We start from the raw sequence: 18250 nt of genomic DNA, 5'->3' as shown, positions 1-18250 counted from the left end.
GGGCTTGTAAGCAGCTCCAACGCTGTTCAGAACCATTGGTTGCATAAGCAGCATTACCACAGTATTCTCATTGTGGCAAATGGAAAGCTGTGGTAGAGCTGCTTGGGCAACTTCTGGCTCTCAATAATGTTGGGGCTGTTTAAAAGTTCACAGCAGCCTTGCAGCACAGCATATGGTGACCGTATGCTGTGTATCATGTGAGCCACTAACAACAACTATAGGAACTAGCTGGGCCAGGTACAATGCATCTGTGCCTCTAGTTCTCCCCCGCCACCCATACACCAACACTTTCTCCCCACCCCCATTTCCCCCACCCCCATTTTCTTTGTCTTCCTGCTCCCACTGTTTTCTTCCTCCCACCCGCCGCCTTCTCTCCCTGCCCACTGCAGCCACTGCCATTTTCTCCCCACCTGTCCGCCTGGTGCTGCTCCTCCTCGCGAGAGCTGCCACACATGGGATTAGCAACGGATATGCTATCTATCTATCTATCTATCTATCTATCTATCTATCTATCTATCTATCTATCTATCTCTCACCACTTTTCGACAGCAGCAGAGAATCAACAACAACAGAGGAGAGCTGGTCTTGCAGTAGTGAGCATAAATTGTCCCCTTTGCTAAGCAGAGTCTGTTTGGTTTGCCTTTGAAAAGAGAGACTTTGTACATGTGAGCAACTATAAGGATAGTCCCCTTAGGAGATGCTCAGTGGAAGAGCACCTATTTTCATGCAGAAGGTCTCAGGGTCACTTCCTGGCATCTCCAGATAGGGCTGGGAAAGACTTTCTCCTGAAACCTTGGAGTGCCACTGCCAGTCTGTGTAGCGCATACTGAGCTAGATGGCCCAATGGTCCGACTCGGTATGAGGCAGACCAGTGGTTCCTCTGTTCCTAACAAGTGCACCATATATTTGAGATTGTGAAAAGGGAAGTACCCTCAGGTGTGGTTGTTTTTAATCAAAACCCTTTTTGAAGTTTGGCACTGAATACACTTGCCTAAAACTGACACCACCAAGGGTGGATTTGAAAGGGAAAGAACTAAAAACAATTTTCCAGCTTCGCATATAGTACTTGGAATGTCTTCTTTCAGGTCCACACGCACTCAATCTGGAGACCCACCAGTGTGGAACTGAGAGAAAATCAACTTCTTGCTCCCTCCTGCAACCTTAGCAGAACAACCTTTATTGATGGGGCAAGGAGTGGTATCAACACTCAACCCAGGTATTTCCTGGATAAACTGTTAGAAAAGTAACCTACTGGTGTTCATGTCTGTCATTCTGTTACCTGCCCCAAATCCATAGAATAGAATAGGGCAGGCTACAGTGTGCACATACTGTAAATATATTCTATGGGACAACTTGTTAACCCCTAAGGAAATTGTAACGTTGAAATTCTGCATCCCTCACCATGAATGGCACACGTCCTCCATTGGCCATCATTGTCATAGTTGCTCGTTGTGGCACACCACAGCTGCCCATTCCTAGTGCCATCTGTGGTGCATGAAAAGTACCGTTTCCCTTCAAAAGTGAAAGGAAATTCACAGGGAGGGAGTCCTGAAAAGGAAACAGAGGGAAAAGGGAGAAATAACAGGAATTGCACTATACCTCCCGAAGCTGTGGGGCAGGAACACAGATGGAAAAGCTAACTCCCACTAGGCACCAGTGCCCCCTCATACACAAGTGCCTTTGGAAGTAGAGTGTCCAGAGGCAACAGAGGACATTTTCAGTAGCCACCTTTTCATATCTTTGGTACATATGCAGTACATAAGCTTCCTGCTGAAATAAGAGCACCTCCTTCTCTGTTTGTTTTCAGGAAGAACCTCAGGACCTGCCTTTTCTCCCAGGCTTTTAATTAGAATTAATTTTAATCTTTCTAATAACTTGTTTTAATAATTTTATTCTATGGTTGTTGTTATGCATTTGAATCTGTTTTAAATATTGTACATTTTGAACACCGCCTAGAGATATACATATCAGGCAGTATAAAATATGACAAATAAATAAATAAAGCAAGCAAGCAGGTAACCTTCAAGCTGGAATAGAGCAATGCACTCTATGTGGGGCTGCCTTTGTACATAGTCTGGAAACTGAAGTTGGCACAGAATGCGGTGGCCAGGTTGGTCTCTGGGTCATCTTGGAGATACCATATTACTCCTGTCTTGAAAGGGCTGCCTATAAGTTTCCAGGCAAAATACAACGTGCTGGTTATTACCTATAAAGCCCTCAGCAGCTTAGGCCCTGGGTTTTTAGAGAACGTCTTCTTAGCCATGAGCTCCATTGTTCGTTGAGATCGTCTGGAGAAGTTAATCTATAGTTGCCAGTGGCTCCTCTGGTGGCTACTCGGGGATGGGCCTTCTCTGTTGCTGTCCCTGGGCTTTTAAATGCACTCCTTGTTGAAACAAGAACCTCTCCATCTCTGGCAACTTTTTAAAAGGCACTGAAGACACATTGGTTCACCCAGGCTTTTATTAGATTTACAGGTTTTTAAAAAAAATAATTTTTAATCTTTTTAATTTTTTAAATCATTTTTAGTTTTGTTTAATTTGTATTGTTTTTGTTGTACACTTCCCAGAGATGGAGGTTTTGTGTGGTATATAAATATGTTAAATAAGTAAGTAAGTAAATGAATAAATGAACAAACCATCTGTGTGCCCTCCTGGAAAGGAATTATTTGCCTACAGTCATCCGTGTTTTTGTAACATCCAGACTTTAATTCAGAATATTGTAAAACATTATACATGGGGCCTACTCTGAAAAGCATTCAGAAACATAAGCAGTTGCAAAATATGGCAGCCAGCCTGTTGTTGACAGATGGCCAGTTTCAGCATATTACACCTGTCCTTAAAAACCTTCATCAACTTGGCTCTCAGTTTGCTTTTGGGCAGCATTCACAGCCTTGATTCTGATCTTTAAAGCCCTAAGTTGTGTTGGAAGTGAAGGACTCTGCTCTGGCTCATGCCTCAGTGACAGAGGGGACAGATTAGTGAGTCAGAGGGCTAGAGGGGTCAAGACATTGGTCATCTACTTGGTCATCAAGACTACTGGTCTGACATTATCCCTTTGATATGTAGATTGCTCCTTTCAGGGACTTCCTCTATTCCTGCCACTTTCTCTCCCCATTTTTCTCCCTTGCAACACACATGCTCATCTCTCCCTGCACCATGTGTGCAGAGATGCAGAAACCATCCCTCTGCATCCAGCTAGCTAGCTAGATTAGAGATTCTGTCTCTCCACTTTCCTATCTAGAATGGAGTTCTCCAGTGAAGACTCCTTATATTGATTTGAAACTATGAACTGGCTCCAGGTTTATTTTACTCTCAGCATACACGCATGCCTAGGCAGACTCCACTGTGTTGTGCCTCAGTGCACTCTGCTGTAATAGAAGGGTATCTCTTACCAGAGAGAATTCCCAACAAGTGGTTTGGAATGAAAGTATCTGAAGGACTACCCACTACCACACTAGTCTGCCTGGCATCACTGGAAGCCCTTCTTAGGGTGCCCTCTCTTGTGAAGGGAGGGCAGGTGATAACCGGAGAGTGTGTTTCCTCTGTGCTCCCATTATGGCAGGAGTTTTCAAACCTGGGTTCCCAGATGTTGTTGGACTACAGCCCATCATCCCCAGAGGCAATGTCCTTCAACCACTGCAGCTGGCGATCATGGGAGCTGTAGTCCACCAATATCTGAGGACCCAAGTTTGAGAACCCCTGCATTATGGAGCTCAGTTCCATGGAAGATGTACCTGCACACTTGTGTTGTCCTCCTTCAGATGCCAGACAAAGTTTGTCTTACTAATTTAGGCAGATATTCTGTGTTTTTCACTGCTTCCCCACCCCCATAATTGTCCTTTTATTGCTGTTCTTCTCACTGCTTTTAGTATTGTTTTTAACTGCGACTCTTTTTCTGCTGTACTCGCAACTGTGCCATTGTATATGAGGGTGCCTGTTTTTGATTGTTAGTTGTTCTCTAGTGTTATGTATGTTACTTACTGCCTTGGATACCAATAATGAGTGAAAGGCAATATGTGCATTTGAAAAACAAAGACAACCAGTAAATATACTAGTATACCACATACAATAGAATTGGACATAAGCAATGCAGTTTCCTACAGTTCTTTAACTGGAGGTTTGATGGAAATTCATTCCAACTTTCCTCCTCTGGGCTCCAGAAGTGACTCTGGAATTGGAAATTAGGTAAGCTGTGATTCAGATAACAGCTCGAACACAAGCAAAATTCAAGGGAAGCTGTTCTCCTTACTGCAAAATCCTGCAGTTATGTCTGAAGTCTGCTAGCCTACTATGGTGGCCGCGTGTCATCTTTTGATCCCAACAGATCAAATTTGAATGGCTGTCCAGGTTCTGGTCCAATATTTGAATGGCTGTCCAGGTTCTGGTCCAATATTGGCCCACATCTGGGACTGGTAGCTGCTCAGCCCACTGATTTCAGTGCATATAAAATAGAAGAACTGGTCTGGTAGTAGCAGCAGCAGTCCAGTAGAGGGCACTTGTACCGCTTAAGCATGCACTTGAGAGCAAGTGTGAAGAGACGGACTCCTCTTAAAAAAAGACCCTATTGCCTGCTCTCCTCCCTGTGGTGCTGAATCTCAGTTCATGGACATCCCTGCTTGGTGGTAGGCAGTAGGGAATACTATTGGCTGCAAGAATTGCAGTGGCATTTCAATGGGAAACAGTTAAAAGTCTCATCAAGGACAGAGATTGACATAATGTGCAATGTCCATGTGAAAGAGTATTCTTGCACAAATGCAAACATTGTGCAAATACAGTTGTGTGATCGACAGCCATTATTTCCAATGGCCATCATTCACATAACCACATTTGTGCAATTTGTGCTGATTTCTGTAAAAGCACACTTGTGCAATTGTGCTGATGCTTCATTAAAATGGGCATTGCACAGTATGTCCACCAGGGTGTGTAATAAAATATGGTTTGTGGCAAAGCCAGAATGAAGAATAACATGTATGATATAGATCTGAGATCACACAGGTTAAAAGATATAATTTTTATTCAACGTAGGATTCCTTTGTAAGATATTGGATGGTGCATCATAAACTGGAATAATATAGGAATTTTGATTAAAAGAAGTTTTCTTTTGATGATTTATCGTTTTTTATGTTGGCAAAGAACTTATTACTTTAACAAAAATGGGTACTTAACTATCACATTTATCATGATGCTTCTATTATTCTTTCCATGTAAGTTTGGTATGCATTTTTTTTAAAAAAAGGTCAAAATGTTAAAGCCATGGACAGATAAAAGAGGCAAAGCAGGGAATCAGCAGCATGCTAACCCAGCTAAAAGGAGCCAGAGGTGACATATGGATTCTGCCTTACCTTGACTTGCTGCAAGCAGTGGTAGAAGACCATAGGTGCACACGAGGAAAGCTATGGGCGAGGCCATCTCTGCACTCAGCCAGGGAACCGGTAGGTGTGAAGAATGAATGCCCATCACGATCACTCACTCTTTTTATAAGCCTCGCTTGGCCACGTCTTCCCCCAATAGTAACAACAAAAAGAGATTATCAAATTCTGTCATCGCTGGGAGATGAATAAATAAATAAATGTGTTAATTCTAACCTTTTCAAAGAGCAGGACTAGGTGACTTTCAAATTAGCGTCAGTAGCAAAGCTTCCTACTTCTATATGGTTTCCAAAGGTAATTCAGTGAAGATTAAGTTATGGCTGTGCCCAGGGTTTCCGAATGGCCAGGAACATAATGGCTTGGACTGGAGCTGGCCACACACACACACACACACACACACACACACACACACACACACACTTTAATGGCAACATGGGGGCTATTTTGGGGATTGGGGGAAAGGGCAAAATGCAGGGACGAAACTACAGCTGGAACGAGCTTCTTCTCCCACCCTGTTGCCCCTCAGTCCTACAAAACTGAAAGGTGTTGATTTGATTTTATGACATCTAAATTGCCTTTAACATTGGCTATTTGTGATCTGACAGTTTCCTTTATAGAATGAGAACTTGCTTTTGAACAGGAAGAATTCTGGTTTTAAAAGCAGTTGTGCGTGCTTGCTAAAAGCAGTTGTGCCAGCTCTGCTCACCCACGACTCTTCCAGCCCAGGGTGGATTTTTAAAGGTTACCTTTACCATGCCTAAGTGATCCTGGGGTGAATCACATGGTGAGGTGTTGGGGGCAGTGGATCCTTCTTTAGCTACTCTGATTGTGAGCATGGCAGGATGCTTGGGTGAGAGTGGGGGTAAGGAGCACATATCACAGCAGGAATGGCCAACTTCTTTAGCCAACTTCCTGGCCATTTTTGTTTCTGTTCCCCCAACATGCCGTGGGGGGCGGTTCCAACCCTCCAGGGTAAAGAACTGTCCCAGTGCTAAATAAGACAGCAGGGGTGAATCTTTTTATTTAGCACTGAAAAGCCAGCTGGGAGAGAAGTTGGAGAACATTTCTGCCTCTTGCCCAATTGGTGCCATTCTCATGGCTTCCACCCAGGCTTCCCTTGGGCATCTTTCTGAGTGTCATCCCCCCACCCAGTATCCAAGAGGCCTCTGTAATATCACATTGGGGCTATTCTCACGACCAACAAAAATCCGGCTAGCAGAGGCTAGCCCGATTTTTGTTGGTCATCAGAACCACTGGGCTCGCAGCCAAGCCCGATGGTTCTGGAGCGGCTAACCTGTTCGAGAACCCCTGGCAAAAAGCAGGTTTGCGGAGCAAGCGCTCCTGCAAACCAGCCTTTTGCGATCGTGAGTAGCCTTGCCGTGGCTTCATGCCGCGCCTACTTATGAGTAGACCCCTGGCCGGGAGGCTTAAAAGCAGCCTCCTGGCTCGGGGGTCTCCCCAGTATGCTCTGCGCACTCGTGCAGGGGATACTGGGGTTTGCAGGGGCTGCGCGGCCCCCGGTCTCCCCAGCCCCCCGTCTCCATCTCGGAGCTGGCCATTGTGTGGTCGGCCGATCTGGCCGTCCACGGCTCCCTGCCCGCTTGTGAGCGGGGAGAGCTGGCTTAGCCCGCTCTTCCCACTCAGCACCCTAAACTGGGTCTCACTGATTGTGAGACCCAGTCCATTGTGTATTCATGTGGGATACCTCCTGGAGCCCTGCCAGATGGCAATTTTATTTTGGAAGAGCAGGTGTGCATTCACATACAGGTATCATCCAGTTTTACATCAAAGTCCCTGCGAGCTATCGGGGAACATTCCATACACAATTTGAGTTTTTCATTGCGCATCGGAGCTTAGCCCACTTTATGTCTGGGGTAAATAATTCCCCACTTTGTGTCGGGTTTGGGGGAAAATTTGAAGTATTCGATATGCCCCCAAAGTCATAGTTTTTCACCCCTCTTAATCTAACGGTAAAGCCTGTTGTCTGGGAAAGGCCCTGGGTGAGAAGTAGTGCTTCTCATTCCATGGCCTGGGTGCTGTGAGGGGAAGGCAGAAGACAAGATGTCCAGCCCCGGGAGCTCTTGTCCCCAGCTGTTATAGAGACCCGAGTTAGTGTGTGAGGCTGGGTAGGACAGTCCTTTTCCCACCTTCCCAGGGGCTACTGAAAGACTTGTCTGTCCTGAGGGAAGGCAAGACAGGAAAAGCCCAGCCAGTGAGCTCTTAAGCTCATCTTCTGAAAAGGCCACCAGTGATACAATCACTGACGATACCATCCTTGTCACATGATTGGGAAGGGAATGCACTGGGAACATGCCCCTCAGGACACCTTCTGCAGGTATCCCAACTGCTTCCAGGCACATCCCTTTATCGCATGAGTGTGGGCTGTTCATCCATGTGGCCAAAGAGCAGCCAGAGTACTCTGCAAAATCCTTTTCCTGAAGTGCCATTTTATCTCCCTTTCTCCTTCTCTTCCCAGCTCAACAGACCCACACACGTATGTGATTTACAAACACCCTCTGCTGGAACCCTGCTGCTACTACAGGACCAATTCTTCAGTTTAAAGCAGGGGTTCATAACCTCCCCCCCCCCCCAAATGATGAAGGAACTGTCTCTCCAAATTCCCAAGATATTTTTGCATCCAACTTCTTGCTAGTAACTGTATTTAAGGAGGAAAGGATTAAATTCATAAAAGGAACTTGGCCCAGCAAGGAGCTCTTGGATCAGGGTTTATCTCTGTTGGCAATCAGGACAAAACGCCACTTTTCTAAGGTAATCACTTGGTAACCTTTACAGAGAAACCTCGGAAACATTGGATGTCAGTGTTGAATAAGGCAGAAATGGTTGTGAAAATAAATAGGAAGGTTTTGCAAATCCTTTCCGCCTGGTGTAGCCATGAGAGCTGTGGAAATGGGGGTGAGTTATGGGGCCAGGCTGGGATTTCCAGCCCTATTTAAGACAGTGTGAGTGAAGGAGCTCCTCAGCCAATCACCAATGGCCTGTTCCAATGTCCCTTTTCATTCTTGGTAGAAACATATGCAAGCCAAAATCGGAAAAGAGATGTGTCTGAAACCCAGGCAATTTCAAACACAGCAAATGCATATTTTTCTTAGAAAGGAGTGACTGAAACATGCTATGTGACTTCAACTCCACTTTATTATGAGCTTCAAAGAAATGGTGGCACACTGTCCTATGAGCTTCAAAATACTAGTTTGACACTCCAGTGCACTGTTCCCTAGGATTACCCATGATAGACTAATATCCTAGAGAGAGAATTGATGTTTAATACATTCTGTCGCCGTTCAATGCCAAATCAAATAAAATCAAATCATCTTTATTATAGTCTTCGACCAGTGTTGTGAGCCAAGCCTGATTTGTACACTAGATATGCTCCGGAGCTAGCATATGAAATTAGGCTTGTTTCACCAGTGTCACAAAGTGACCAGTTCTTTATATAGTGACCATGTATAGTCTGGGCACCACAACCCCTGGGGCCCCCAAATCCTCTTTAGTCTGTCCCGGGCAGTGTGGTCACCTGGCAGAGCATGATGATGTTTAATTTGCAGGGAAGCGGGGCCTCCAAAGACCTTTAGGTCCAGGTTCCAAAATTACCTAGGTGCACCTCTGCCTACTCCAGTGCCCCTCCATCTGCCTACACCTGAGGCGGCTGCCTCACCCTCATGGAAGGGCCACCCCTGGCCACATCTATCATATGGATCTCCCAAGGTCACAACTAGTTTGGTGCTTAGATTTTTCTAGATTGCACAGATATTACTGAGACTAGTCTACTCATTTTATTGGTTGTTAGCTAGATTTTTATTGTTTTGTTTTATGAGCTGTTCTATAGTTTCTACATGTTTTTAGCTGGCCTGAAGGCTCCTTTGGATCATGTGGTGGAATTTAAATCCCAGCCAATCAAAGGTTACATCCTAATTCTTACATTTATTTATGGTGTGATAAGATTGCTGCAAAGAGACTCTTTATAATTAACAATTGGAAAAAAATGTGACAGATTTTCCTTCTGAATCTGCCCCCAAAGTCAAGTTATATAACAAGGTCTCTTGTCTAGTAGATTTCTGAGATGCAACTTGTTAGATTCTGTAGAATGATGATTTTAAAAACCTGAATGTTTGCCAGGATGTGATCAATGCCACAACTGTTGAGATCTGGCATTGACCTCTTTTTGGAGAGTTTTCAATTTTCTATCCTTCTCCAGGATGTTTTGTGCAATGTTACAGAAGCACAAAGTCTTGTTATGCAAGTTGTGAAGGAAGGATTTAATCTAGGGAATTAACTATATAATTCTAGGTGTGTATATTGGATAATAAATGTGCAAGTGGCATTCAAGCATTCCATTCTCACATGTCACTGTTCCCTTTTACAATTGATGGTTAGAAATTATAAAATTGGGACATCCCTGTAGAACAGTTGCCCATTAACAAAGTATGAAGATTGGCAGTCTTCTTCAGTCACTGTTTCAGGCTATTCCACAAATAGCATTGCTTTGGAAGCTATTGTGTAGTAATACAAAATAATGCCCTTTAGAGTGCTGGTAGATAGAATATCCCCACAGCAGATGCACAAATTGATGAAACATATAAGATGCACATGCAGGAATAAGATTACTCATTTTATTATATGAATGATTGTGTCTTACATTGTGGTAAAACAGATTTTACCACAGAGAGCCAGTGTGGTGTAATGGTTAGAGTGCTGGACTAGGACTGGGGAGACCTGAGTTCAAATCCCCATTCAGCCAGAATGCTAGCTGGGTGACTCTGGGCCAGTCACCTTTCTCTCAGCCTAACCTACTTCACAGGGTTGTTGTGAGGAGAAACTTAAGTATGTATTACACCGCTCTGGGCTGCTTGGAGGAAGAGCAGGATATATCCTCCCCTCAATGACACAGGAACATAGGAAACTGCCATATACTGAGTCAGACCCTTGGTCCATCTAGTTCAGTATTGTCTACAAAGACTGGCAGTGGCTTCTCCAAGGTTGCAGGCAGGATCTCTCTCAGCCCTATCGTGGAGAAGCCAGAGAGGGAATGTGAAACCTTCTGCTATTCCCAGAGCGGCTCCATCCCCCGAGGGGAATATCTTACAGTTCTTACATGTGGTCTCCCATTCATAGGCAACCAGGGTGGACCCTGCTTAGCTAAGGGGACAAGTCATGCTTGCTACCACAAGACCAGATCTCCTCCCTCATCTTTGGACACGTCTCCAGAGGTCCAAAGCTACTCATAGGACATCATTCTGAATGGTGAAAAATCTCACAAGTATGATTTTTTGTTTGTAAGAGGTATTGTTGTCATCTCTGAAGCCATAGTGAAATGAACAGACATTCCAGCAAACAAAGATATTGTTAGATTCGGACAGTCTGTAATAAAGCCTGGGTTATGAAGTACAGTTCTGGGGAGGAACTGGGTTCAGAGATGAAAAGCCTTATATATTGTATGTAAAGTAACTTAAGTGCTGTGAGAAGTTCAATCCTCAACTTAGCAACCGAGCAAAATTTCAGCCCTACTAATCAGTCGCGAAACAAACAAACCTCAGATAACATCTTTAAATAAATAGTATTCTTGTTTTGCTTTAAGTAGGCAGTGATTTCTGTAACAAACCCTCCTCACATGTGCAAAGCTATATTGTCAGGGTGAAGAAACCAATAGAGTTACAGAGGCTTCATTGTATAACTGATGGCAGCAGAAACAGAAATATACTTATACAAGCCAAAGTAAGATCTAAGGTGAAAAACAACTGAAAATAAACCCTACATACATCCCTGACTCAGACCAAATGCCACAACTGTCCAAATGTCTCCTCTCCACTATTCCTTCAAGTCAGTGCCAGGACCTGGCTAGGCAGAGAACCTCAACTGAAGGCCTGCTTTGGCTGGCTGTGCAAACAAACAGCCTTTTTGTAAACTCTCGTATATGATGCTGGATTTCCAAATGAGGCTTCATACACCCATCCCTTGCCATGGTCTTTCAACTGGAGATTAGATTGGGACGGAATGTGTCCAGGCAGACATTCAATAACCGCAGCATTCCCAATCACTTTCCAGAGATGACCCTGATGAATCTATCTATCTATATTATTATTTCTCCAAGACGCATGGGGACGTGGCAGAAAGGAGGCGATTGGCTGACAGAGTTTGCAAGCAGAAGCACCTGATTGGGCAGTGGGGATTCCATATGCAGATAGGGAGAAGAAGCCTGTGAGAGCAGAAGCACCATGGTGATTGGGCAGTGGGGATTCCATATGCAGATAGGGATGAGGAGCCTGTGGCACTGTGGTGATTGGGCAGTGGGGATTCCCTTTGCAGATAAGGAGGAGGAGCCTGTGGTGGTTAAGGTCAGTTGGTATGCAACTGTTACTGGTCGGAAGATGTTCTTGATTGTAAAGGGGGAAGGAGGCTGCCGCTGCTCTGGAGAAAAAGAAGGGAGGGGGAAGAGAGACAGAAGGAAGGGCAAGGGACGGGCCCAAGCATGTCAGCAGCCTGGGGGAATTAGCGGCCATGGCAGCACTAGCAGCAAGGAAGGGCCCAGTTAACCACTGCTGCTGTTTGGGGCTACCGAGGCCATTGTCAGAGGGAGGCAGGCAGGCAAGGGATGGGCCCAGGCCTGTCAGCGGCCTGAAGGGAATGAGCGGCCATGGTGGTGGCAGCAGCAGCAGCGAGGAATGGCCCGGTCAACCACTGCTGCTGCTCCTGGGAGGAGGAGCAGAAGCGGGGCTCGGGTGAGGGTGGGGAGGTCTCTGGGGATAGGGGGCTGCAGCTTGGCCAATAGGCGGCAGCAATGCTGCAGTCACAACCAAGAAAGGTGAAGGGGATGGAAGCAACGGGATGAAGGAGGAGCTCAGGTGAGGGTGGCGAGATCTCTAAGGTGAGGGGATCAAGTACTAATGCGCAGGTGCTCTAGAGCGTGTAAGAGTTCCAGCATTGAAGTGGAGAGAAAGAATGGCGGCTGCCAGGAGGCAGAGGTGGAGGGCTGGCAGGCGAATCCCCTCCAGCCAGAAGGAGTGGGTGGACGGCGGGCAAAGCCCCGCCGGCCAGGAAGAGGAGGTGGTGGCGGGAAGAAATAATGGTGGTGGTGGTGAGGTGGGCAGACGGCAGGCAAAGCCCTACCAGCCAGGAGGGGGAGATGGGAGGTGGCAGCAGGATGGCCTGGCTCTGGCCCACCCAATGGGTAGAGCTGCGGGGGGGGGGGGAGAGCGAGCAAGCGGGCGGCGGGAGGGAGAGCAAGCGAGTGGCAGGGGAGAGCCAGTGAGCAGCGGGGGGAGAGCAAGCGAGTGGTGGGGGGAGAGCAAGCGAGCGAGCGGCAGGGGGAGAGCAAGCAAGCAGCAGGGGGAGAACGAGCGAGCGAGAGCGCTGCAGGGGGATGCCACAGGCTCAGTGCACTACTGCACAGATGCTCTGTGCGGGGTCAGCTAGTATTTACCTAATGCATCTCTATAAGACACAGTGTTTCCCCCAAATGCCAGCAATAGAGTACTGTAAATGCCCACATACAAACACTGTAAAGGAAAGTATGAAGCACTGTGGGGAAAGTAAGTGCTGCGGGGTAAATGTCGACCAAAGTCAACTCGAATCACACTCGCGGCATTTAGGGAAGCAGCCCCTCCCCTCTGTTCTCGGTTTTTGTTTTTACAAGTTCACATGGCATGCCTCCGTGTTTTCCTTCTAGCCAATGGGCGGGGGAGAGAGAGAGGAAAGAGAGAGATTACTAAAGAGTTACATCTGCATTTCAAAGACAGTATCCCTCTTATGCTAATGATTCTACGTCAGTGCCCCTCCCTATTTGTTCTGGTGTTTTCAGAAAAAAGTAGCTTAAAACCAGCATTTAAAAAACCTGGAAATACCTCGAGACAAGCTAGAATTTGCAAGACAAAGCCTGACTTGTGTGTTGAAGGGTCCAAGGATCTTGAAGGGACTTCGGGGTAAGTTTGTCTGGTGTGTGAATGCACATACTCTCTCCCGAAGGAGATTTGTGGGATAGAAGCCCTGTCTCTAAAGCCTCCAGATGAATGTTTGCCTAATGTATCTCTATAAGACGCAGTGCTTCCCCCAAATGCCAGCAAGAGAGTACTGGAATTTTGTCCACATACAAACATTGCAAAGGAAAGTATGAAGTACTGTGGGGAGAATAAGTAAATCCTTTATTATGGTTCTTGAGCAGATGTAATATGACATAGTGATACTAGTGACGTAACAATAGGAAATATAAACTATATATATAACTGTATAATATGCATTAACAGTATAACAAAGAACTTACATCTCAAAAACAATGATAGAAAAAATATATAATCAATTGTGCACAGAGACCAATTAAATGCAGTAGTTTAGCATTAGTCAGTTCACCCAGTTATAGATTGGATAAGTCCTTTGGGGGAAAGTACCAGAGAAACACAACATCTAATCAATGAAAACAACCTGTCTCCTTCTCTCACTACCACTACTAGTACAAGACTAAGCTCCTTTGAACAGAGAGCTATTGTTTATGTAAAGCGTCATGGAGATTGATGACATAATAGCTTCAGAGAACATTGTTTCTGAACTTTCACAAGGTGCCTTTCATTTCACATAAAACTGCAACCTGTCTCTACAGGAGCAGAAGGTGTGCAGGCTTCTCTGATAGTTCTGAAGCCTGGTAATGCTCTCTTTTTGAAAAATTAAGCGCCACTCCCACTTCTGTTGACATTTTCAATGTACAATATTGTTCATCTCTTACAATGTTGTTTTAAAATCTCTTTTACAGTGTAAAAGGTAAATCATTTTCAAGCATATTAGAAGGCCTCTTCTCCTCCATGAATCTCTTATGCTTTTAAATAAATTTTCTTTTAAAAAAACCCAACCCATTCAAGCTGTTGGCCATTGCCATGCCATGCAGAATTTAGTAAAGGAATACAACTGGAACGCAAAGTTATAATGTAATCTGACTGAAAGCAGGGGTGTAGGTAGGGGAGAGGGGGCCCGTGTTCGCCCCTCTCCCCAGCAGGCCCTTGGGGTGAGGGACATAATGAAGAAAATAGCACTCAATTATAGCTACACCCCTGACTGAAAGTATTGTCATGTATTAGATAAAGCTTAAAAAAGGCTATGAATAGTCCTTAACAGATAAAACTTCACAAGGAGGAGAATTAGAATATTTATATATTCATGAAATATAAGATTGATCACAAGGAGTCACAAATCTACATTGCCACTGAAGACTTATAGAAAGTGGAAATGTGTCTGGTATTTTGTGTTGATTTCCTTGGATTATTCCATTGCATCTTGGGACTTTTCATGTCACTCTTCTTGGCAGTACTATTGTATACTATCCAATTAGACATGAACTATATATCCAGTTGGATTTGGGACAAGACAGATTTTAAGCTTTCAACGTGATTTTGGACTAAGCTATATGTTTTTAATTTTGTTGTGTGTCAATTATCTTTTTAATGTATTTTTGTAAAGATTTTCCCCATTCCATCCCTTTCTTGTTCCTCTGACTTAGTATATGGCAGTTTCCTATGAAGATACAAGTGTTGAACATAGTGTATGAATAGGTCTGAAGAGAGGGTGGAATGAGAATCAGAGAAAGAGAGTCTAGCGGGAGAGAGTGCTCCTTGGGATAACACTTGGTTTACTGGATGTTTAAATTGGCCTTTGCATTCTTTGAGCTGGTGGAAGACCCTCACAGCTGCTCTCACAGAGAACCTTTCCTGGAAAGGAGAACATACCATAGCCCTATTCAGACATTAGCAGTTTTCAGACATTATGTTGTACTAGTGTACAGATTCCTGTGCATTTGTGTTTGTGAATGAGTGTGTTTTTGCCCGATGAACTGGGCAAAGAGGCACCTTTTTAACGCAGTGATCCTCTTTATTGAGCAGGGCAAGAGTAACTGGCCCTTTCCACCCCCAGCACAGTACTTCCAGTGACTGTTGCTGGTGTCTACCTTATGTTTCTTTTTAGCTCATGAGCCTTTCGGGGACAGGGATCCATCTTTCTTATTTATTTGTTATTTCTCTGTGTAAACTGCTTTGGAAACCTTTGTTGAAATGCGGTATAAAAATAGTAGTTGTTGTTCATTCTAAAAGTGAACCTGGGTGTAGGCCCTTAAATGTCCAGTACAGACAGGAAGTGTGAAACAGTACCTGTATTCAACATAATGTATGAATAATTGTAGTAGTGTACAGATTTGTACCTGTGTACACTGCACACTCATTGTCCGGGTTCTTCTTCATCCTTTCAGACATCAGGGCATGGTCTGACAGAAATCAGTAGCAGAGCCCATTCCATTTGCTGGTTTATTTAAAATATTTCTAGGTCACTTTCCTATTCAAGGCAAACTGGCTTACAAGAAAGAGAAAACCATACAATAACACCTCAAAAAGATTTAAGATCTTGTCAACTTAATTTCTTGTCAACTTAATTTCTGGGGATGGTACAGGAAAAGGTCATCTTTAGAATGGTTTGGGATGGCCACCAAGGAATATCCCTGTAGTGGGACTAATTCCATTCTGCCTTAGCTCTCAGTAGCATGGCGAGGGGGACATCCATGTGATTATTTAGGCCGGTGCCATGATTCAGAGATGTTGTTTCATCCCACAGGACCTCAGCGTGTATATGAAAGTCGCTGGATTAAAAAGCTCACTAAGAATTTACCTGGCTGTCTGTTTCAGGGTCCAGCTGGCTAGAGGCCGACACCGCCACGTACAGGACTCTGGACTGAATGTTGGAAGCCGGAGCAGGCTTCATTTTGCTGTAGAGGAAAGTATCAGATTTTGCAGTGTGAGGAGGGATGGTGATCCAGCCAACTAAAGCACAACTAGAGAAGTGAAATGTGGCAAATAGGCAAGTCTAAATATGATAGGTCTGTGATGATTTTATCCTTTCCTCCCCAAAATGACAAATTCAGTTCTGGAGAGGCCTTGATTTGGATAAAGGCTGAAATATCTAGCAAAGGGTTTTTTTGTTTTGGTTTTAGAATTAATTTAATTTATTTTTAAAAAATTAAAAAAAATAAAAAATAATTTTTAAAAGGGAGATCTCCAGGTACAAATCTTGTCTCTGCTTGGGATCTGACACACATGTACCGGGAGGCTGAGAATTTGCTAAACTCTTGCAGAAAGGCTGCACTTGAGCTTAGGAGGGCTTCAGGCTCTGAACACTGCCAAGAGAAGCCACTTTTCTTGTCTTTCCTGCAAATCCTAGGTTTCTCCAGCCATTTCCCTTTTTTCACAAAATTTGCTCCTCTTATTTGCTCCCTGATGACTACGAGTATACTGTACCTTAGCGCTGTGATTGCATCAGTTGCAAAACCTAAGAGAAATCCTCGGTCTGGGTGGATTTTCACTTCTTGCATAATCTCCTAGGAGAGGTCAAAGAGCAGAAAAGAGTCAGTCAATACCACATGGACTGTACTAGGACAGCTCCAGCCCGCAAAACACAGTCCTGGCAGTCAGGGAGCCAGGTCTCACGATCAGTGAGATCTGGTTTGTGAGAGTGAGTGGAGAGAGCAGGCTAAGCCAGCAATTCCTGCACATGAGCAGGGCGGGAGTCCTGGGTGGCCGGATTAGCCGCCCACATGATTGCCGGCTCTGTGACAGAATCAGCGGGTGCTGGGGAGTCGGGGGCCGCATAGCTGCTGGAGGTCTACTTGTGAGTAGCCATGGCATGGAGCCGCGCCGTGGCTACTCACGATAAAAAAAAACCAAACCCGGTTTAAGGGGGAGGGGTACTTGGGCGGGTTAACCTCCTGGGAGCCACTGGGCTCGCCTTTGAGCCCAGTGGTTCACACGGTCAGCCGAAATCGGGCTAGGCTCCCCTAGCTCGATTTTGGCTGATCGTCAGAATAGCCTCAGGGATTGACAGAGCTTGTGCTCAGTCATTCTCTTCCAAAGGACTGAATAGTCCTTCTGCATCTCACTCACCAAAATGGCTTCCACCGTCTCGTCCTTGCTGTATTCCAGCGTCTCCTGCCCATTCACTACGGCGTCTTGTGTGCTGTTGAGAATAGCCTCCAAGAAGAACTCCTTCTCCATGATGAGCTGAAAGTGAGAAGCATGGAGCTGTTAGAGAGGGAATGGCACCTCCCTGCCTTCTTTGAAATGGTCTGGGCACCCCTACTGGGTGGGTTGCAAGCAGGAACCCCACCCTCTCCATGGGATATTCTGCTGCTTTTCAAGGAAACTGCAGAACTGGGGAAGGGATCCTCTCAGAGATATGTCCTGGACTCTGTTCGGGAAGATCCTCTACTCAGCACTTCCATACCTGCTCTCTTTCTAGAGCGTCTGCCATGAGATTCACATCTGGAAGAGGAGAAGAAACAGAAAACAACATACTGTTGGAATCAAGGCAGAGGTTCTTTCCAGACTAGCTGCTCAATAGCAGCAAAATGCCTCCATTCAGGCAAGTCACATTTGGAACATAAGCAGCAGGGGGAGCAATTTCGCAGAAACTAACAACCCAAAAAACCAGCAACTTTTTTACGCCAGATATACGACGTCCTAGCTCTACATCACAGCAATTAAATTCGAAATAAGGCATTGGAAATGTGAATGGCATGCGTAGGGACTGTGGTGTCACACCGCAGGAAGTGTGGAAGTACTATTCTGAGATATGACGTGACCCCATTGCAGGGTCTAAAGTGCCAGAGAGAACAACAAGGCTGGAATAAAGGCAAACCTATTAATACCATTGATCAGTTACACCTTAGGCAAGGATCCCTTTGTTTGACAGCTGACATGCTGCCCAAAAGCAAATGCTAGACGTGCTGCTCTTGGAAGGAAGCAATTCTGTTACAGATGCATTGATTTCTTGAGTCTCAGCAGCTACAATAACTGGGGATGTGGCTGGCCACTGTGCTTTTTGGTGTGGGCTGGCCCCTAAGTCCGT

At 45.2% G+C, this 18250-nt stretch overlaps 1 protein-coding gene across 1 annotated transcript in view; it reads right to left on the bottom strand.

Annotated features, from left to right (window-relative positions):
* Positions 1–16716, bottom strand: part of LOC128330337 (epididymal sperm-binding protein 1-like) — a 31174-nt gene extending 14458 nt beyond the window's left edge. The window contains exons 1-4 of the mRNA XM_053263028.1: positions 16645–16716; positions 16019–16115; positions 5342–5497; positions 1402–1548 (exon numbers count right to left, since the gene is read on the bottom strand). Coding sequence (XP_053119003.1) covers positions 1402–1548; positions 5342–5456 — 262 coding nt within the window. The 5' untranslated portion in view covers positions 5457–5497; positions 16019–16115; positions 16645–16716. The remainder of the gene's footprint in view (positions 1–1401; positions 1549–5341; positions 5498–16018; positions 16116–16644) is intronic.
* Between the last annotated feature and the right edge of the window lie 1534 nt (positions 16717–18250).

This window comes from Hemicordylus capensis, chromosome 6 (assembly GCF_027244095.1).
Source record: "Hemicordylus capensis ecotype Gifberg chromosome 6, rHemCap1.1.pri, whole genome shotgun sequence".
Lineage (NCBI taxonomy): Eukaryota > Metazoa > Chordata > Lepidosauria > Squamata > Cordylidae > Hemicordylus > Hemicordylus capensis.
The sequence above is the reverse complement of the archived record's forward strand: the minus strand, read 5'-3'. Positions and strand labels throughout refer to the sequence as shown.